Below are 22,751 nucleotides of genomic sequence, written 5' to 3'. Positions count from 1 at the left end.
CACACAGGAGTGTAGATTTCAAATGGAGTTGCCCATTCAGTGTCGTCTGCTCCAAAATGGGCTATTCCAGTTGAAATCCATACACCCCCTACGGAAGACATTACTTTAATCTCCCACACAGGGAGTGTAGAATTCAAATGGAGTCACCCATTCAGGTAACCCCATTTGAAATGCACACTCCATGTGTGGAACATTAAGGTCACATCTTCCATAGGGGGTGTATGGGTTGCAACTGGAACTTCCCACGGATGATACACTTGTCGTTGAAGTATTGCCAGTTGAAATGCCGCTTTTACCTATGCATAAATAATAAATAATCTAATTTCTTTCTTTTTCGCCATCCTGTAATTATAATTATGTGTAGCTGGCAGAACAATTGTTATGACTGAGAAGTGCCAAGTTCATTTGTCAGTACACCTAATGAACTTTGTACTTATGAATGAGAATCTTAATGGTCGGGTAAGTGCAAGAAGCTAGTATGTGCCATTTTGTTGTAATCGAGTTTTTGGTGGATTAAAACCAATTAATTTTTTTAAATTAAATAATTAAAATGTTGAAAAATAATAAACAAGTAAAAAATCGAAACACAAAAACGCTTTTCCCGCCAAAATGATTTATACGCCTTTCTTGCACTAACACAACATAATGGGCTATTCATTTTAAATCCACTCTCCCCTGTGGAAGATTTAGGAAATATCTTCCACAGGGGAGTATAATTCAAATGGAATGAACATATTAGCAGCTCCATTTGAATTTCATACACCCTCTGAGAAAGAGTCAACTTGAATCTTCCACAGAGGGAGGGCGAGTTTCAAATGGAGCTGCTAATGTGTTCATTCCATTTGAAATTCATACTCCCCTGTGGAAGATATTTTCAAAATCTTCCACAGGGGGAGAGTGGATTTTACATGGAATAGCGCAATGTATTTCATTTAATAATACAGTACTACAAAGATTTCTTTTTTTTTTAATGTACACATGTACCCGTAATTTCTAACATAATTATGCAGAGGGGGAAATTGGTCAATTTTACATCATTATATCGATCCAAAAACTGATAAAATTATGAATACAGTGATATTTGTGCTAATTTAAAAAATGTTTTCAGTTGAAGTAAAATGACCAGGGCACCAAATTAAAAATTTAAATACCACATGTGTGTATTGTGTGAACATATAGTGTAAACAATCACAAAACAAAACTAATATGAAGGTGAATGATAATTAACAGCCAATAATGGATCTAATTAAGGGTTTACTTAATTAAAACAAGTTTTGGTTTTTTTTTTTATCTTCACGCCACCACCTACCCACATATGCCTACATTGTACATTATTATTGTAAGGTGGCCATGTATTATTTATAGAATCTATGAAATTATTAAGTCCTTCAAATGTGACTCACAAACTTAAAAGTTTTGTGAAGAATTTAAAACAATATACCCTGGTGAGAAAACAGTTCCTACATCATTTTGTCAAATATATTACTTGTACATATAATTTTTTGTACAAAAATGATTTACCTAATCTTTGTGTGAAATTGACATAATTACATGATATTACACCATATTTGGCGTATGGTGTTCCCAGTCTTAATTAACCATTATTGTTTAACACTTAATATTTTGAAGCCAAATTGATTCCTAATCCAAGTCTGATATTCTTAAAACTAAATTACTCAAAACTGTTCATTTCCTCCAAAATAAGTCACACAAATTTTCGTGGGATTTCAAGGTCAAGGGTCAATCACTGTTCCTGTTTCCGATTATCCTGAGAGGAGGCATAGGGGCGGTGTTGGTGCGTGGTCATTGCTTTTCCTCTGGTTGGGAAGAGGCTTCTGACTGGTGATCCTCTGTGAAGAGTGGATTCTTAACCTGCATCTCACCAGTCTGTAGAGAAAACAAGAAATGTGCATGATTATTTTACAAGACGACCGATTAATTTTTTTTTTTAATTTAAAAAATTCAGAATTTTAAATTTTCATGATCATATTTGAAATTGGTATGAAAAATGCATCAAAATGAGTACAAACAAGCCTAGTATTGGTTCAATGGTTCTTAAGACAACTCTTGATATTTTCAGAGAATATCTCAAAACTATTTATGTTCAAGCCCGTGACTTCTCTCTAGTCTGAAGGGTCTCTAGTCCGAAGGGTCGCTGGTCTGAAAACCAAATTAAGTTTGCTAATCCGAAGATTCTCTAGTCCGAATATAGAATTATATATTATATAGGGCTAGGGTTAGTGTTAGGGTTAGGTTAGTGTTAGGGTTAGCGAGCCTTATTCTATATTCGGACTAGATCTGAGAACCTTTATTTATTATTTGGACTAGCGAACCTTCGGACTATAGAACCCGATATTCGGACTAGCGAACCTTTTTCAGAATTCGGACTTGCGAATGGTAAATTACGTGTTCAGACTAGCGAACCTTCAGAGTAAGGAGCCTTCAGATTAGGAAACCTTCAGACTAGAGAGTTTTCACCCTCAAGCCTATGGCTAGCACGGTAAGTCTCCCCTTCATGTCCGAGGGGGCGATATGGAAGAGCCAAGTATCAGCAAAAGCAACCAATGGGAAACAGCGATCTATCGCAAATGACATCATGCCGACCAACATCGCGACAGAATAGCTAGGTATAACTTAAAGCCAAGAATTTTCTGCTTTACAAATGCTAAATTCCGCTTTTCTCCGCTTTGTAATTTTAGCACATTTCTGACATAATAAAATTTCACAAGAATCTTACCAAGAATAAACTGATCAGGTATCATGGCTGCAATGGGAGGTAGGACAGGCGTTGTACGGTAAATCTATGACGGATTTTACTTTATTTTGATGAATTTTGAAGACCCATTTCATTTAGTATTTTATTTATTTCTTTTCAATTGTATTTTTTTTTTTTTTCTAGGTCATTTTTGCTTATTTTTTCTTTTTCTAGGTCATTTTTGCTTATTTTTTCTTTTTTTCTCAGAAATGCGTTTTCCGCTTTACCTCCGAATTCCGTGATTTTCGCGGAATTTCCGCAACACGGAGAATTCTTGGCTTTAGTATAACTAATGCATGGTACACTTACTGGAGCCAGTCCTGGGCACTCATACACTGTCAGATCACCATCCTCATTTTCTTCCTCTGAGTCGTAGTCTGATTCTGCATTGCCTTGTACCTCGCCTTTTTCTCTCCTAAAATGAATAAAAATGAGATGCAAAACATTTTATAGCATACATACACTTCAAAACATGGCCTCTGATTGGTCAATTACATGATATCTTCACTTTAATCACCAATCAGAATGGAGCTTTGTAAATCATTCACCCCAATTTTTTTGCGTGGTGAAATTATTCTAACAATGCTGCTGATTGGGCCAATTGATAATGAAAACTCCTTTTTGACCAATAGGCAGGTAGTTCTCATGGGGTTAATCAGTCTGGTATTCATGCCGATCATTCTACAACTACTTGATGTTGAAGATTTTGAACAATATAAATGATGGACGTGCAACAGGGGCAATTTTTCTTGATTTAAGTAAAGCTTTCAACTGCATGGATCATGCCCTTCTGCTTGATGATTTTGTGATTATGGTATTACTGGATTTTCATTAGAAAATGATGGTGAGATGATTAAACATGGTGAAGAATTAATATGAATTAAAAACAAAATGTGAAAAGATGACTTTGAAACCCTCCAAAATTTGCAGATAATACGTATACAAAACTAACAATTCTGGCTGTTTGTAGAGGCTGTGGCACCCCGGGCTGTGGCCTACAATATATGGTACTCATTTGATGTATACATATTTAAGGGATCTGGAATGAGCGTTTCGACAGTATTTTTTGTGGGACATGAGAGCACATCAGACATATCGAATTGCATTCTGAATACGAAGAATGTCTTCTGATATCAAATAATTTAAATTTTTTGAAATTCACGATATAATACAAATTTTAAGACAAATTATTAAAATTTGATATTTTCACATTTTGATATATAACAGTCCTCAATGTAAATTTTATAAATCTAATGATATATTCTTAAAGTGTATGTAGCTGGGAGGGAAAGCCGATGATCAATTGAAAATTTTGCCCTTTCATATTGAAGATATGGATTTTTCCCAAAAAGACCAAAAATTTTTTGGTGTTTTGGGAAAAAATCCATATCTTCAATCTGAAAAGGTCAAAATTTTAATTGATCGTCGACTTTTCATCCCACCTACATACAATTTAAGTATAAATTATCAGATTTATAAAGTTTACTTCGAGGGCTGTTTAAAAAATATCAATTTTTAATGATTTGCCATAAAATGTGTATTACATTGCGAATTTCAAAAAATCAAAATTATTCGTATTCAGAATGCAATTCGATATGTCTGATGTGCTCTAATGTCCCACAATAAACACTGTCCAAACACTCATACCCCACCCCTTAACACCAATATATTCAATTGCCATGATAAATTGGGATATGCTAGTTGAAATCCATACACCTCTTAGACATGACCTTAACCTCCCACACAGGGGTGTAGATTTCCAATGAAGTCACCCATTTAGGTAACCCCATTTGAAATTCACACTCCCTGTGTGGAAGATTAAGGTTATGTCTTCCATAGGGGTGTATGGATTTCATCTGGAATAGCCCAATGATTGACGGGTAAGCAAACATATCCATGGGTAAGCATATTGCAACCACTGTTTGTTCTGCCTCCTATATCCTACTGACCCATATGTCAAAGTAAATGTCATTTGGGTATCGGGTGGATTGAGGCACCTTAGTATCGTCTTGCATTAATATGTTGCAACACGCTGTCAAAGTTTAAGTAATAATTGGCTTAACTACCATAGCAATAGAGGAATATGGTACAATTTTTGAATAGATCGCCCTGCACTACTAGCAGATTGCATTAATTACCTACTGTATTTAGTCAAATAGTCGCCCCCCTCAAATAAATGCCCCCACCACTTTTTTCAACCAAGATGTTTCAAAAATGCCGATATTTCCATGCTATCTTGTGTAGTAAGCTTACCAAGTCGCCCACATGGTCGATAATAAGCGTCAATAATTGGCAAAAATCTGGATTGGAACCCCGGAAGTGAACCAGAAGTCAGTGTTTCTAGTTCATAGTTCGTCATTTTAGCGTGAGTTTTAAGTTTACCTAATGATTTTAACGGAATTTTTTGTTCTAAAATTGACCTTGAATAAACGCCCTCCCTTGGGAAAATGTAATGCACCGGGGGTGTTTATTTGAAGAAATACTGTATGTATGTCTGCAAACATAGATTGAATACAATACCGCTCTTTTCAAAAATAATAATCTTACAGGTGCGAGTGATCAGCCTTTCTTTTACATCTATGGCTCAATGCATAGGTACCACGTGAACGTTGTAGCGCTGGGCTATCTAATCAAAAATTGTATTCCTCTATTGCTATGGTAATTAATCCTGTTACATCATCAGTTCGACTGTGTATACACACATGGCAACTGACAATAGCCTTGGTTTGAGGGAAGGGCTCTGGGGTTGCAACCTCCCACCCTCCTCCATTTATTTATGATTTCTTTTTCTCCCATCCACTTAAGGGGATGTGCAATAATTCGCCAACAAAGTGCTTACATAACTCCCTGGTAACTGGATCACACACCTTTTGAAATTGGTAGTACATGCCATAGACTTTGTGTTGCGATAATTTCCATCGTGGTGCAGAACTCAAAAGCACGATCCAGTTGACATGGTGATAATGAGGGTAAAATTTCCAAACGGCATGCCAAAAAATAACTTGCTCCCTCTCGGCCTGCCAAAAATTGCTTGCCCCCTCTCGGCCTGCCCAAAAATCTTTGCGCTCCCCCCAATTTTCCAACCTTAGATATACTGCGAGCAGGAAAAGTTGCATATTTAAGCTTTTGCATACCACTTTCCTTTTCTAAACCTTTTTAGAGCATTTTATTTAAAATGTGCCCTGTGAACGTGTGCCAAAAATCGTGTGCCCTCCACCCTTGGCTTGCCAAAATTGCCTCCCCTTCTTTTGGTTGGCCAAAATTTTTTATCCCCCCAATGTTTCATAATTATTACACAGCCCTTTATCTCTGCTGTGTGTTATAAAATATCAGATAATTAGCTGTCTTGGTTGTCATGGTGATGTGAGTAAATTGCTGATCCCAATTTTTATTCACATTTACTCTCAACAATGACAAGATCTCAGTGTATTTAAAGCTCCTTTTTAGTGCTGAAGGCCTGGGCCCTGAGGCATTTCTTCTTATTTCCTGCTTTTGTTGGCAGGCCTGACAGGCCATCTGACCAATAAAATTGATCACATGCATAAACTACTGTACAGTGGAGACTTGTTAACACAAAATGGCTGGGGCAGACTCGCACACTTCCTCTTATACAGTTTCTATGTATACGGGAACTTCTGTTAAGTGTTAGTGTTCGTGAATCATTTGCCGATAGTGCGGTATACCAATGTTTAAAATATATTTCATCAAAATACACACAAGAGGTCCAATAAATAAAATCATTGGAATTCTTGTCAAAATACAGTAAATAAATAATGGTCGCTAATTCGGCTAAACAAGTCACAGCTTATATCATATTTTTCTTTCTTAAAATAGACAAGAATTTAAAATGCTGTGTTGGCTGATTTAAGGGAACGGATAACAACGTTTGCACAGTATTTTTTGGGACCTGAGAGCACATCAGACACACCAATAAAATAATTGCATTCTGAAATGAGGAATGAGAAAATTGATGTTTTTGACTGTTTTTAAAACAGTCTTCGAAGTAAACTTTATAAATCTACTAATGATATGTTCTTAAAGTGTATGTAGCTGGGAGGAAAAGTCGTCCATCATTTGAAAATTTTGACCTTTCGTATTGAAGATATACTTTTTTTCCCAAACAGAACTAAAAATTCTAGTCTTTTTGGGGAAAAAATTTATACCTTCAATACGAAAGGTCAAAATTCTCAAAAGATGGATGGTTTTAAGTCTGTTGGGGAAAAATTAGGTCTTTTAAGTTGGAGATCCTATACAACGGGTAACACTTTGAACCAAATACTTACTTCTCCATGGCAATCATTTGTTGTTTCTGATGTTGATAGTGGTACATCTGTGCACTCTGAGCCAGTTTTCTGTCTCCATTCTGAAACACACAAGAATGAAGAATATAACAAATTAATATTTTATTAAGTTTTGCATCATTTTTTTATTGAAGAAAATGTGGCTGCTTCCAGATGATATCATTACTTTGATAGGCAAAAAGCAACATTTCTGAAACATCGACTGCTCAGTGTCAGAAGTGGGTAAGTGCAATAGCTGCCCTGTGAACATTTGACAATTTACACACAGTATATAGTGTACTCATCTAGTCTTCATCTACACATGGCAGCTACTGCACTTACCCACTTCTGGCACTGAGCAATCGACATCCCCACACACACAGAAATAGGACTGGTTAGTGCCTCCTTGAACAATGTTCAGGCGACACAAAAATGTGTGCTAAATACACTTAAATCATAATTGTAACAAAAAGTCTACGAAATCACATCCACCAAGTTTCACTATAATCCAACAATCTTTATTCATATGACCTTGACAATTTTTCCTGCTCAAGGGTGATCACCAAGTTTCATGACAATCTAACAATCTACAGGATGTCTCAATAAAAATAGGCCCTATAGATTGAACTTTATTTAAAATATCCTTAAATTAAAATTTCCTTGAAGATTCACATACCATGAATTAAGTGTCTTCTACAAAATGGTGCAAAAATCATCAAAATCTGCCCTCACGTCACTGAGATCACTCTAATTGTACACATATGTGTAGGTCCAAAAATGTGTCTGTTTGTACACTCCCAATTATCTCAGTGATGTATGAATGGATTTTGATGATTTTTACACCATTTCAAAGAAGACACTTCATGGTTTTAAAATCTTCAAAAAAGTTTTAAATTTACCTTTTGATATTTTAAGTTAAGTCTCCCAATCCACATGGGCTATTTTTTATTGAGATACCCTGTATACTCAAAAACATTAATTTTGGACATAACCAGTTCTAATTTGGGGCAATTCCATTTAAAGTACACACTCCCCCTGTGGAAGATTTTGAAAATATCATCCACAGGAGGAGTATGAATTTCAAATGGAATTGTACATTAATAACTCTATTTGAAAGTCACTCTCCCTCTGTGGAAGATTCAGATTGAATCTTTCTCAGAAGGTGTACGAGATTCAAATGGAGCTGCCAAATGTGTTCATTCCAGTTGAAATCCACACTACCCCTGTGGAAGATCTTCCAGTGTGGATTTCAACTGGAATAGCCCATTATATTAGTCCTTGATATGAAGATAAGAAGGAGAAATGTATAACTAGAAGGCTATATATTTGTACACAAATACGGCTATACCCGCATGTTATCGGTTTACACAAACTTACAGTCCTTATTTGCTGAGGACTTAGGTTGCTGTTGTCAGTCTCTCTAATTCACAGTGAAGCTATGCAATTTGATAGATTGAAATTCACAATATGCAATTTGATTAGGGGAAAGCTATTCCAGAGGGAGTATGTAAATTAAATGGAACAGCCATTTCAGAGGGAGTATGTAAATTAAATGGAACAGCCTATTTTGTGGCTATTTCAGAGGGAGTATGTAAATTAAATAGAACAGCCTTAACGTTTCTATCATCTATATTATTATAATTACGCTATTGTTTGTGAATGGGGTGGGGTGGGTGTTATTAACAATATAATTCGCAGGTGCAATCTGTGTACAAACTCCGAGCCCTGAAGCTGCTTTATTTGATGATAAACGGATGGCCCTTTTAAACCTTTGGGGCCCTGGCCCATAATATTTGACTTATGAGGCTCATGTACACATGTTGAAGTATAATTCTCAAGTGCTATCAGTAGACTCAAGCTTGGCACTGTAGCTGCTTTATTTACTGAATAACGGCTGGCCCTATGTTTTAGCGTTTGGGGCCCTGGGCCCATATTATGTGACACATGGGGTTCATATATACATATAACAATATAATGCTGAAGACCTTTTAGTGTACCAAATCTAAACCCTGTAGCTACTTTATTTGCTGAGAAACGACCGGCCCTTTGTTTTAACATTTGGGCCTCTGGGGCCCCTAGCCTTAAACATCTGGGGCCAAAATGAGCAGAAGACACATTACAACTTAGGGCCCATACATGTGCTACATATGAGCCCTAGTGCCCTTGTAGTTTTATAGCTAGCCTTGTTAATCTGTTGCCCCTTATTTTAACATTTGGGGCCCTGGGGCCCATAATATATGACATATGGGACTCATGTAAACTTGTATAATTATAGAGTACCCCTGGAGCTATCAGTGTACCAACTCAGGGCCCTGAGGCTGCTTCATTTGATGAGAAACAGCATGCTTTGTATTTTCACATTTGGGCCCCTGGGGCCCGTGACCTTTGACCTCTGGGGCCAAGATGTGCAAAGGATAAATCTATGGGGTAGGGCCCATAAGTGTACCACATATGGGCCCTGGGGCCCTTGTAGTTTTAGCGCTAGCCCTGTCAATCTGTTGCCCCTTATTTTAACATTTGGGGCCCTGGGGCCCATAATATATGACATATGGGGCTCATGTATACTTGTATATATAGAGTACCCCTAGGGCTATCAGTGTACCAACTCAGGGCCCTGAGGCTACTTCATTTGATGAGAAAGCGGCATGCTTTGTATTTTTACATTTGGGCCCCTGGGGCCGTGACCTTGACCTCTGGGGCCAAGATGGGCAAAGGATAAATCTCTGATGGGTAGGGCCCATAAGTGTACCACATATGGGCCCTGTGGCCCTTGTAGTTTTAGCGCTAGCCTTGACAGAATGTTGTGTTTGATGGAGGAAGAGAAGGAGAAGAAACCATAGAATGGCACTAGAAGGCTATATATTTGTACACAAATAAGGCTATACCCGCATGTTATCGGTTTACACAAACTTACAGTCCTTATTTGCTGAGGACTTAGGTTGCTGTTGTCAGTCTCTCAAATTCACAGTGAAGCTATGCAATTTGATGGATTGAAATTCACAATCACGCTAATTTGATTAGGGAAAGCTATTCCAGATGGAGTGTGTAAATTAAATGGAACAGCCATTTCAGAGGGAGTATGTAAATCAAATGGAACAGCTATTTTGGGACCATTTCAGAGAGAGTATGTAAATTAAATGGAACAGCCAAAGGTATGTAATTTAAATGGAACAGTCTTAACGCTTCACACATAGTATTTCCAATCACCATATATAATTAAATTATTATAATACGCTATTGAAATTCACAATATGCAATTTGATTAGGGGAAAGCTATTCCAAAGGGAGTATGTAAATTAAATGGAACAGCCATTTCAGAGGGAGTATGTAAATTAAATGGAACAGCCTATTTTGTGGCCATTCCAGAGGGAGTATGTAAATTAAATGGAACAGCTATTTTGGGACCATTTCAGAGAGAGTATGTAAATTAAATGGAACAGCCAAAGGTATGTAATTTAAATGGAACAGTCTTAACGCTTCACACATAGTATTTCCAATCACCATCTATAATTATCATACTACGCTATTGAAATTCACAATATGCAATTTGATTAGGGAAAGCTATTCCAGAGGGAGTATGTAAATTAAATGGAACAGCCATTTCAGAGGAGTATGTAAATTAAATGGAACAGCCTATTTTGTGGCCATTCCAAAGGGAGTATGTAAATTAAATAGAGCAGCCAATGGGTATGCAATTTAACTGGAACAGCCGTAACGTTTATGTTATCTGTATTATAATTACGCTATTGTCTGTGAATCTGTTTAGTCCCACGTGTATGGGGTGGGATGGGATGGGTGTTATTAACAATATAATTCTCAGGTGCAATCTGTGTACAAACTCTGAGCCCGAAGCTGCTTTATTTGATGATAAACATACAGCCCTTTTTTAACATTTGGGCCCCTGGGGCCCATAATATTTGACTTATGAGGCTCATGTACATATGTTGAAGTATAATTGCTATCAGTAGACTCAAGCTGGGCACTGTAGCTGCTTTATTTACCGAGTAACGGCTGGCCCTATGTTTTAGCGTTTTGGGCCCTAGGGCCAATGGTGTGACATATGGGGCTCATATGTACATATAACAATATAATTCTCATGTGTAATCTGTGTACAAACTCTGAGCTCTAAAGTTGCTTTATTTGATGAAAAACGGCCGGGCCTTTGCTTTAACATTTGGGGCCGGGGCCCATAATATTTGACTTATGGGGCTCATGTGCGTATGTTGAAATATAATTCTCAAGTGCTATCAGCAGACTCAAGCTGGACATTGTAGCTGCTTTCTTTATTGAATAACGACCGGCCCTATGTTTTAGCTTTTGGGGCCCTGGGGCCCACATTATGTGACGCATGGGGTCTCATATATACATATCTTACTATAATTCACCAGAATCTGTACATCTGTTTGTCTGTACATCTGTTTGTCTGTACATCTGTACGTCTGTCCGCCTCTTTTCTCGGAGACCGGGGGTCGCGCGTTCCTCAAACTTGGTGGGTGGGTGCAGCTTGGTATGAGGAAGAACGAGTTTATATTCGTTAGTGCGTCAAGGTCACCCAAGGTCATCCAGGGGTCAAATTAGTCAAAACTGTTTTTCTCAGAGACTGGGGGTCGCACGTTCCTCAAACTTGACGGGTGGGTGCGTCTTGACCCGGGACAGAACGAGTTTGTATTGGTTAGTGGGTCAAGGTCACCAGAGGTCATCTAGGGGTCAAATTAGTAAAAACTGTCATATGGGCATGAAACTTGGTGGGTAGGTGCATCTTGACCTAAGACGGAACAAGTTTGTATTGATTAGTGGGTCAAGGTCACCCAGGGTCATCTGAGGTCAAATTAATAAAAACTGTTTTCCGCCTATTTTCTTGGACACTAGGGGTCGCACGTTCCTCAAACTTGGTGGGTGGGTGCATCTGGACCTCAGACAGAACAAGTTTGTTTCAGTTAGTGGGCCAAGATCACCCGAGGTCATCCAGGGGTCATCTGAGGTCAAATTAGTAAAAACTATCGTATGGGCTTGAAACTTGGTGGGTACAGTCAACTTTTATAGTCAAATTTTTGGAAGGTCATTTTGGGTCATCCAAGGTCACCCAGGGGTCATCTTAGGTCAAATTAGTAAAAAATGTTGTATGCGCATGAAACTTGGTGGGTACAGTCAACTTTTAGAGTCAAATTTTGGAAGGTCATTTTGGGGTCATCCAAGGTCAAATTACTAAAAACTGTCATATGGGGATGAAACGTGGTGGGTACAGTCAACATTTAGAGCCAAATTTTGGAAGGTCATTTCGAGGTCACCTGAGGTCAAATAGGTAAAAACTGTCCTATGGGCATAAAACTTGGTGAGTACAGTCACCATCAGCCAGGTAATCGCGACAGCCGAGAACCGCCAAATACGGGTAACCGCCTAGTAACAATATAATTCTAAAGACCTATTAGTGTGCCAAATCTGAACCCTGTAGCTCCTTTATTTGCTGAGAAACGACCGGCCCTTTGTTTTAACATTTGGGCCTCTGGGGCCCCTAGACTTAATTAAACATCTGGGGCCAAAATGGGCAAAAGGCAATTTTTAACTTAGGGCCCATACATGTGCCACATATGAGCTCTAGTGCCCTTGTAGTTTTATAGCTAGCCTTGTCAATCTGTTGCCCTTATTTTAACATTTGGGGCCCTGGGGCCCATAATATATAACATGTGGGGCTTATGTATACTTGTATATATAGAGTACCACTGGATCTATCAGTGAACCAACTCAGGGCCCTGAGGCTGCTTCATTTAATGAGAAACAGCATGCTTTGTATTTTTACATTTGGGCCCCTGGGGCCCGTGACCTTTGACCTCTGGGGCGAAGATGTGCAAATGATAAATCTACTGGGTAGGGCCCATAAGTGTACAACATATGGGCCTTGGGGCCCTTGTAGTTTTAGCGCTAGCCCTGTCAATCTGTTGCTCCTTATTTTACCATTTGGGGCCCGGGGCCCATAATATATGACATGTGGGGCTCATGTATACTTGTATATATAGAGTACCCCTGGGGCTATCATTGTACCAACTCAGGGCCCTGAGGCTGCTTCATTTGATGAGAAACGGCAAGCTTTGTATTTTTACATTTGGGCCCCTGGGGCCCGTGACCTTTGACCTCTGGGGCCAAGATGGGCAAAGGATAAATCTACGGGGTAGGGCCCATAAGTGTGCCACATATGGGCCCTGTGGCCCTTGTAGTTTTAGCGCTAGCCTTGACAGAATGATGTGTTTGATGGAGGAGGAAAAGGAGAAGGAGAAGAAACCATAGAATGGCAATATACCCGTTCATGCTTCGCATGCGCATATAATTTTAGGGGATCATTGCTTTGGCTGCACTGTTTTTCAAAGATGAGCACATATTTTGCTCTGTATGGTAATTGACAATTACCAGTATTATTCACACTTCAGTAAGAACAATTCAAGCATGCAAGCTTCCAATCATTACTGCGATATTGTATTCATTCCTTTAGTTCAGTCCTAATTACCATTCGTAACTGAATACTACTCTTTCTGCTACATCTTTTTAGTTGATATAAAATTGGATCGATTGAGCCCATATCTATTGGTCGAGCTACGAGTCTTAAAATATTGGACGAGACGTAGTCGAGTGACTCGAGTCCAATAAATGACTTGTCTGATATTTTTAACTCATAGCGAGACCAATAAATGAAGAGCTTTGTTGCAAAACCCCTTACATTCATTTGCCCAATTTTGAGAACACATCAAAAAATCATCAACAAGACCACTGATATATGGGGGTTTTCAACAAAAGCAGTTTTTGGCAGGATGCTCATCCTACCCAAGATTCCCGCCAAAAACAACTTTTGTTGCAAACCCCCATATATCAGTACTTTTTTTAATGATTTTTTGATGTTTTTTTTTATTTGCAGCCATTCAAAAAATAAACTACTCATTACTCAAAAATACAAACGATGCAAATGGTGCATAAATACAGATATAATATTTGTGTAATTATTGGTAATATGCACCAGGAGTTGTCTGTCTGGTTGAGGGGAAATAATGGCTATTGGGCTGTTCCATTTAAAATCCACACTACCCCTGTGGAAGATTTTGGAAATATGTTTCACAGGGGGAGTATGAATTTCAAATGGAATGAACAACACATTAGGCAGCTCCATTTGAATTTCATATACCCCATGAGGGATGAGTTTCAAATGGAGCTGCTACTATGTTCATTCCTTTGAAATTATACTCCCCTGTAGAAGATATTTCAAAATCTTCCACAGAGGTAGTGTGGATTTTAAATTGAATAGCCGATTATGTGCAGCAGGGTAAGACTTGCCTGGATGGATTGCAGGGTCACGCAATCATCTGTTACATGCATATTGGATAACCAAATTATACACCAGGGATGCTTAAATACTTGTATCGTATCATCTATCGGTGTGCAAGATGGCTGTATGTATATGGGCATAGAACAGGCATCCTATCGGACAAATGACTTTTTTTTTGTTCTTTTCAGCTACTTTTTGACAATTAAGGCCAATTGTCCCCTCACATTTCAAACTGAATAAGCCCAATCGCCATTGCAACTTCCGGTTTTTGAGAGCAGTTTTGGGACACTTTGACCTCTGACATATCCGGGAAATTGCTGTAATTATTATTAATTTATTTATTATTGTCATAATGTTATCATTAAAAATATTTAAATAATTATTTATCCAATAATAATGTTTTTTAGGTTTTAATTCATTCTTGTAAAACATATTAAATACATTTTGTACGCACAAAAACCAATTTTTCTGAATTTTCCCAAAAGGTCAGAGGGCAAAGTGTCCCAAAACTGCAAAAACTGTCCCACATTGCATTGCAAACTTCCAATGATGATTTGGCTTATTGGTGCTAGAAGTACACTGCAGTTCATAAATGGCTAAAACTGAACAAAAGTTTGAAAAGGCTGCGTAGCACTGTAGTGTAATATAGAGTCCAGTTGCCTATGGGCGTGGCAGCAGTGCTGAAAATGTACAGATTTTTTTTAAAGTACAATATCTTGGGTAAAGACCCTAAATTGCATAATTTGTAATTTTGTATGTAATAAAAAAATTACATAATTTTGTATGTTTCTTCCTCTGTACCTGAAGAAGGGTCTTTACCTGAAATATTGTACTTTTTTAAAAATCTGTACATCTGTACCACACCCATAGGCAACTGGACTCTAAAACTGAACATATATGGTTTCTGATTTCCACAGGTCATGTGCCATCCAACCAGCCTTAAATACCAAAATTGTTTATGTATAGCATAGCCAGCCTTTTACATGGAGACTCTATTGCTGGAAATTTATTTCCAGCAAGGGAAAGTCCTCGTGTATATTGGTAATTTTGCCAGGCAATACCCCTGGACCTCTGACCTTTCATAGTTTCCTCAAAATAGAACCGGGGCTATTTTTTCAAGACAGTACTACACTCTCCTGAGAGTTTCTCTGGAATGTTGATGGCTTTTACACACTTTTGTTATGTATTTACCTGGTTATGGTTTTATAGGTCACATAGGGGGCCCCAGATATAGTTGATTGAGGTCACAATTGCTGGACTCTATGTCCCCATGTAAATTGCATCGCCAGGGTAAGTCATCCATCAAAATAAAATTTATGGTTATTATGTAGGCAAGGGTAAAGTCTCCATGTAAATAGCGCTTAAGGGGACAAAGTCAATTTTTGTCCCCATTGATGTAGTCAATTAACTCTTTGCTGTCTCCATTTTATCCCTGAAAAATTCCATGGGGTAATTCCCTCAGCTCCACCTGGCTATGCCACTGTGTATATCCAATGAATCAGAAACAAAATAGTACAGTGTGTCAGTGCAGTGGCGTAGCGTGGGTCATCATATTGGGATGGGGGGAACCGACCATGACTGGGGGGACACCAGGTCTGATTGGGGGGGGGGGGCACAAACCATTTTCCGGCAATTTTGTAAAATTTCAGATCGACTGGGAGGGGCACATTCCCCCCTTCACACTCCCCACCCCAACCCCCCTCCCCCACCCCGTGCTCCAATGATGCTATGCCACTGCAGTGTGTGCTGCCAGGTTAATGCAGGACAGCTGAGGTAAATGGCTACTTTTCTGCATGTATATTTGTATTTTGTAGAAACAAGCAATTAATTTTTGCCACATTTATGAGTCTTGCATTCACATGCTATGGAAAGAAAAATGCAACATATCACCATATGTGACCATCCACCACAAAGTGGTAGTAAAGTCGGCTCTAGGTCATTTTCCGTTTATTGCAGATTTTGAAAGAATTCACTTTCAGCTTTAAAATGACACCTCAACCAGCTTCATCGGACATTTGGAAGTGAAGTTATGGTTCATCAAAGGTCAAATTCCTAATATATTTTACATAGAAATCCATATACTGTTTTTGATTTATCTCAAAATGGAAAATGCCGACTTTACGACCAGTTTGTGGTGGATGGGCACATATGTGACAAAGTAAAGACTATTGAAATAAGGGACAAAACAAATGTCAAAGATATCATTGAAAAGATCAAAGAGGCAAAGTGGAGATGGGCAGGTCAAATAGCTTGTCTCAGAGAGGACAATAGATGGACAAAAGAGGTTAACTGAATGGCAGCCAAGAACAGGACTGAGAACTTATGAAACTAAAAGAAACCCTACATAATTTGATATGCATATAGCTAGTGGCGCCACCCTGAATTTTTTTCAGGGGGGGCAAAGTGAATTCGAGGGGGGCAAAATTGACACATTTTGCACAAAATTGTAGCAAAAAGTGGAAATTTCCGTAATTTTGGGGATTATGCCTTAAAAGTGGGGGGGCAAGAAAATATTTGGCAAATGTTCCTTGGCCCCCGTGAAAGCACCGCCACTATCTATGTATCTATACATCTCAAGTCAGGCTTGAATATGGCTACATTAAACACAAGCAGATGCAAAACAAAATAGCCACAAATGTAAATGGCAACCTTGAAAACCGCTGGATCAATACCAGAGCATTTCAATTAATGTGGTCCATTACTGTAAAAGTGGACATTTTGCACTACGTTTATTTTTATTTCACGTTCCAAACTGCTACCATGAAAAAACACTGCGCGAATATATTCCTTTTGTGTATAGGTTAATGTAAGGAAACTTAGAATCGCAAATTTAAAAACAAGGGAAGCAGTGTAAAATTGGCAATTTGACACTGTTACAGTAATTTGCAAAATCTGACAGAAGCAAAGATTTAAAAAACAAAACAAAACAAAATGCATTTTGCATTTGTTGTGAAATTGCCATAGGCTTTGGTATGAACCCTGGAATTATGGAAACTTTCGGGCCTCATAACTTCTAAATTGTTGGTCTAAAGTATATAAAAGTATACATATATAGAATGGCAAAGACTTGATAAGTTCATATGTGAGGTCAAATTTGGTCCAAAATGCCATTTTTGGCCCAAAATCCCAAAAATAATGAAAAAACAGGTCCTAGATATTTTGATCTAGTTTTTAAAAATTAATAAAAAAAAAATTTTTGGCACAAGAATGTTTTTGTTACGATGCACTAAAAAGAAGTGGGCCAAAAAGCGTTATTTTTGGGATTTGGCGTAAAAAAATGGCATTTTGGCCCAAATTTGACCTCACAGATGAACTTATCAAGTCTTTGCCATTCTAAATATGTATACTTTTATATACATTAGACCAACAATTTAGAAGTTATGAGGCCCGAAAGTTTTCATAATTCCAGGGTTCAGACTAACCTTGTTTGGCTTAAGGGCTGGGGTATGAACGTTTGGACAGTATTTATTTTGGGACATTAGAGCACATCAGACATATCGAATTGCATTCTGAATACGAAGAATGTCATTCTGATATCAAATAATTTTGTTTTTTGAAATTCGCAATTTAATACACATTTTATGGCAAATCATTAAAAATTGATATTTTTGATATTTAACAGTACTCGAAGTAAACTTTATAAATCTGATGATTTATACTTAACGTGTATGTAGGTGGGATGAAATGCGACGATCAATTGAAAATTTTGACCTTTCGTATTGAAGATATGGATTTTTTTCCCAAAACACCAAAAAAATTAGGTCTTTTTGGGAAAAAATCTATATCTTCAATATGAAAGGTCAAATTTTTCAATTGACCGTCGGCTTTTCCTCCCTGCTACATACACTTTAAGAATATATCATTAGATTTATAATTTACTTCGAGGGCTGTTATATATCAAAAATTTGAAAAATATCAAATTTTATAATTTGTCATAAAATTTGTATTATATTGTGATTTTCAAAAATGAAAATTATTTGATATCAGAAAGACATGCTTCAGATTCAGAATGCAATTCGATAGGTCTGAGGTGCTCTCATGTCCACAAAAAATACTGTCGAAACGCAATAAACGCTCATTTTAGATCCCTTAACAAGATGCACTTCCAGACACAAAACATAAAAAATGAAATGCATGTATTTCTTTACTGCACTACCAATTTTGACTGTGAATATTTGTACTTACTGTCATATTGGAAGCCACTTGTGTGCTGGGTCCAGTGAGTCCATAGGCTGGGTATTCAGCCTCACTCTGGGCCTTATTTGTTGTCTGAATTCTGTAGAAAACATAACAAAAAAGTAAATAAAAACAGGTTGTTAGCTCTGTGCTCATAGACTATTATATAAAACAACCCCTTAAGGTGGTACTACACCCCCTGATAAATTTTGTCACTAATTTTGCATTTTTCTCAACAAATAACTACACACTGGTAACAAAGTTATGTATATTATAGGGGCAAGGAATCCAATTAGTTCACTGAAATTTCAGTGATTCAAGACAAGTGGTTCATATTATGTTAAGAAATGAGGTACATTCTAGCGTTACCTCTTTTTTTTAAATCATAAATAACATACCGCTTGTCTTGAGTCACTGAAATTCCAGTGTAGTAACTGGATTCCTTGCCCCTACAATATACATACCTTTTGTTACCTGTATGTTATTATTTTTTCAGAAAAATGCAAAATTAGTCACAAATTTATCAAGGGGTGTAGTACCACCTTCAGATAAAACATTAGATTACATTCTGATCATGGGCAAAAACACTTCTTATACAAGAACAGCTTTTAAAAAGAGCTACCTACCCAGTAGCGATAGCTGCTGTTCTTATAAATATATTTAATTATCAACAACTGCTATCTACTGAAGATAGCTGGTCATACACAGGCAAAGAACTGCTGAAAATCAGTAGTGAAGTTCTTACATGAGTATTCCTCACTACAAGGATGTAAATGGGCAACATATCCATTCCCTGAAAATCCATCTGGTCCTTGGACAGGTGGCCGAGGGCTTACATGCAGTATTGAGCAATGAATTTTCATAATCCAATTCCGAAAGTGCAACAAAAAAAAATAAAAAAAAATAAATGGCCATATTTCCAGAATTCCGAGAATTTCTGGAAGATTTACATCCCTGCCACCACTAATAGCAAATAGCAACCATAAAATAGCAACCATAAAATCATTTGCTATCTACAGAAGATAAAGTTTTAATTAATTACATCTTTTAACAAATTCTGCTATCTTCTGAAGATAGCTTGCCATAGTTATATTATACACAGTATCCTTAAATAACTATAAAATGATACATGTTCATTACTAAATACTACTAGTTGCTGAAATACATACTGCTGAAATGGACATTATTGTGCTCAATTAGTGTCATAATTTTGTAGTACAAAAACTTAAAATTACCACTTTTAAAATAGTCCTCTTAAATACATAATAAACGTAAGACTAGTAACTCTGTTTTTTCTTCTACACATAGAGACATTAGTACAGATACTATGATGAAATTTTAAAATAGTATAACATACAAGCAGTACTCATATAGACGTATCCAACGAGCCAAGTCATGGTCAGGATTTGGTCAGCCATATTTGATTCCCAGCATGCACCAAACAGGTGTTGTGAGTGCCCAATTGGGTGGATTAAACCCGCTTAAAATTTGATGTTAGATTCTTTTGTGTTGTAAACTGTCATCATTCTTTTGTCTACGTGTAACATGGGTGATAGAATGCAGTTTAAAATACCCTTCAAGGCGGGTCATCTCACATTTTAGGTGAGATAGTTGGGTCCCCGTCGCGGCTATGGCTGCCATTGAGGAGTAGGAATGCGTGAAATTGGATCCGTCTATAGTGTGTTTGTAGAAACACAAGATATGTGACCTGCTCCCACAAAATGAGCGTAAAGTCGCAAGTTGGTAGTCTCGAAACCTCATGGCTGCTGAATTAATGTTCTTTGTTCCATGCGCACCTGTACATGTCAGATGTTTTTGTGAATGGTGCATGCTGTATGCAAGTAGTATGTCCTTTATGAATGGGGCACAACATGCACAAAGGATGTACTGGATTAAGCGTTCATGTGTTCATCAAACAAAGAACATCACCTCGGCAGCCAGGTTAATTTTGAAACTACCAATTTGCAACTTTACGCTCTTTTTGTTGGAGCAGGTCACACACACATAATTTTTTCTTTAATAACAAAATAATGATATAAATACATACAGAAAGATGTGTATGTTACAAGTACCAGTCTTTGACATAAAACCACTACATGGCAAAGTAATTTATATGCTTAAACATTTTGTCAAATGATTGTCTCAATAGCTGGGTGGAGTTGTGCATCCTCCATTATCCATGTAATCATACACACAATTTAGGGTTAGGATTAGGGTTAGCTTAGGCTTTCTTACACAAAATATTACATGAAGTATTGACCGATATTTGGGGGTACCTACCCACCCCTGCATGCATACCTCCACGTACATGCATATACTAGCACACAGAAAGGACTATCATTGAACCAAGGCTGTCAGGTATGATCAATGATAAAAATCCCTTTAAAAAGGGATGTGCTGGGACATGGTTGTTCACAATGAGTAACTTCATATTTCTTTTGATAAAAAAAGTCAAAATAATTTTGAAGTGCAAGGATTCGGTTGGTTCAAACCTCAAAATCAGGCACTTTTTCCCAGATACTGATGACTCAGTTGGATTCCTTACATCAGTTCCATTCCTATTCTTACACTTTTCAATTGCATTCTTTTCTTCAGAATGTGAATGATTCTACAGTTTGACCTTGGCAAAGTTGGCTGGAACAAAATCACGATCAGCAACAAGAACAACATCACATTTAATCTACACTCCACTAAGTAACACCATATACTTTAAAACCTCTGGCCTGAGTGGCCTCAACCCTCATGTCTAGGACAAGAGATAAATCTTTACAAATTCAAACTAGAGATGGACAAAACTCAGCAGAGAAATCAATTACTCATGATGGGACTACTCACAATGCCACACAATGAGCAACCATGTTTACAAGAGCAGCGGTCCCTATGCGAAAAAGGCATGGTTGAACTATGGTTAACCATGGTCAACCATGGTTCAACCATGGGTTTTGACCATGGTCAAACCATGGTCAACCATGCTTTTGAAAAATGGCACCACGGCCAGAGACCATGGTCAACCATGGTTAACCTTTGACCATGGTCTATCTAAAGTGACCATGGACCATGGTTAAAACTTAGCATGTTTGACCATGGTTGAACCATTGTCAACCATAGTTCAACAACCAGGGTTTTGACCATGGTCAACTATGTTTTTGACCATGGTTTTTGACCATGGTCAACCATGTTTTTGACCATGTTTTTGAAAAATGGCACCACGGCCAGAGACCATGGTCAACCATGGTCTATCTAAAGTGACCATGGTCAACCATGGTCAAAAATTTGCATGTTTGACCATGGTTAAGAAACAATAGCAATCAAGGAAGAAACAATAGAAAGAAACAATAGCAATCAAGCTTAAACTTTAAATTAGCACCCGATAGAGGGCAGGGCCTGAAGAATGAGGGAAATTATGGGGTAAATATTTATTATTTAGATTTATTCCGTTAAAAATCTTATTTTAACTTATCAAATTACTAGTTTTTATATTCTATGGTGTCAAATATTTATTCACAACGTTGTAAATACGCATTAAATACGATTAATAACAACAGAGGGCGCTTTTTCTCATTCACTACCCAGAGTCAACCATGGTCAGGTGAGGTGATGACCATGGCTGACAATGCTCAGCCATGCTAAAGCATGGTTGACCATGGTATACTTGAAGTAACCATGGTCAACCATGGTCAGGTGAGGTGATGACCATGGCTGACCATGCTCACACATGCTAAAGCATGGTTGACCATGGTATACTTAAAGTGACCATGGTCAGGTGAGGTGATGACCATGGCTGACCATGCTCACCCATGCTAAAGCATGATTGACCATGGTATACTTGAAGTGACCATGGTCAACCATGGTCAAGTGAGGTGATGAACATGGCTGACCCATGATAAAGCATGGTTGACCATGGTATACTTAAAAGTGACCATGGTCAACCAAGGTCAAGTGAGGTGAAGACCATGGCTGACCATGCTCGGCCATGCTAAAGCATGGTCGACCATGGTATACCATGGTGACCATGGCAACCATGGTTGACCATGGTCAAGCCACCATGGCTGATCATCGCTGACCATAGTTAACCATGGTCAACCATGTTTTGACCATGGTTGACCATGGTTGACCATGCTAGCACGGTTGACATTTCGCCTAGGTCACTTGCTTCAAGGCATACCAGCTTGCTCGAGCGTCTAGCCAAGATTTTGCTCACCGTTAGCTTCACATTCTAGGCTAGAGACCA

At 37.9% G+C, this 22,751-nt stretch overlaps 1 protein-coding gene across 4 annotated transcripts in view; it reads right to left on the bottom strand.

Annotated features, from left to right (window-relative positions):
* Window positions 1-723: 723 nt before the first annotated feature.
* LOC140136883 (protein cab-1-like) overlaps window positions 724-22,751 on the bottom strand; it is a 233,664-nt gene continuing 211,636 nt past the window's right edge. For 2 of the 4 annotated variants that reach the window (XM_072158498.1, XM_072158496.1), the window contains exons 7-10: window positions 18,530-18,620; window positions 7,039-7,118; window positions 3,065-3,170; window positions 724-1,887 (exon numbers count right to left, since the gene is read on the bottom strand). In XM_072158498.1, the coding sequence (XP_072014599.1) occupies window positions 1,804-1,887; window positions 3,065-3,170; window positions 7,039-7,118; window positions 18,530-18,620 (361 nt within the window). In that variant the 3' untranslated portion in view covers window positions 724-1,803. The remainder of the gene's footprint in view (window positions 1,888-3,064; window positions 3,171-7,038; window positions 7,119-18,529; window positions 18,621-22,751) is intronic. The other 2 variants (XM_072158497.1, XM_072158499.1) reach the window with 2 other exon arrangements.

Source organism: Amphiura filiformis, chromosome 17, assembly GCF_039555335.1.
Source record: "Amphiura filiformis chromosome 17, Afil_fr2py, whole genome shotgun sequence".
In the NCBI taxonomy this organism is placed as follows: Eukaryota; Metazoa; Echinodermata; class Ophiuroidea; order Amphilepidida; family Amphiuridae; genus Amphiura; species Amphiura filiformis.
This window is presented reverse-complemented; position numbering and strand designations above follow the sequence as displayed.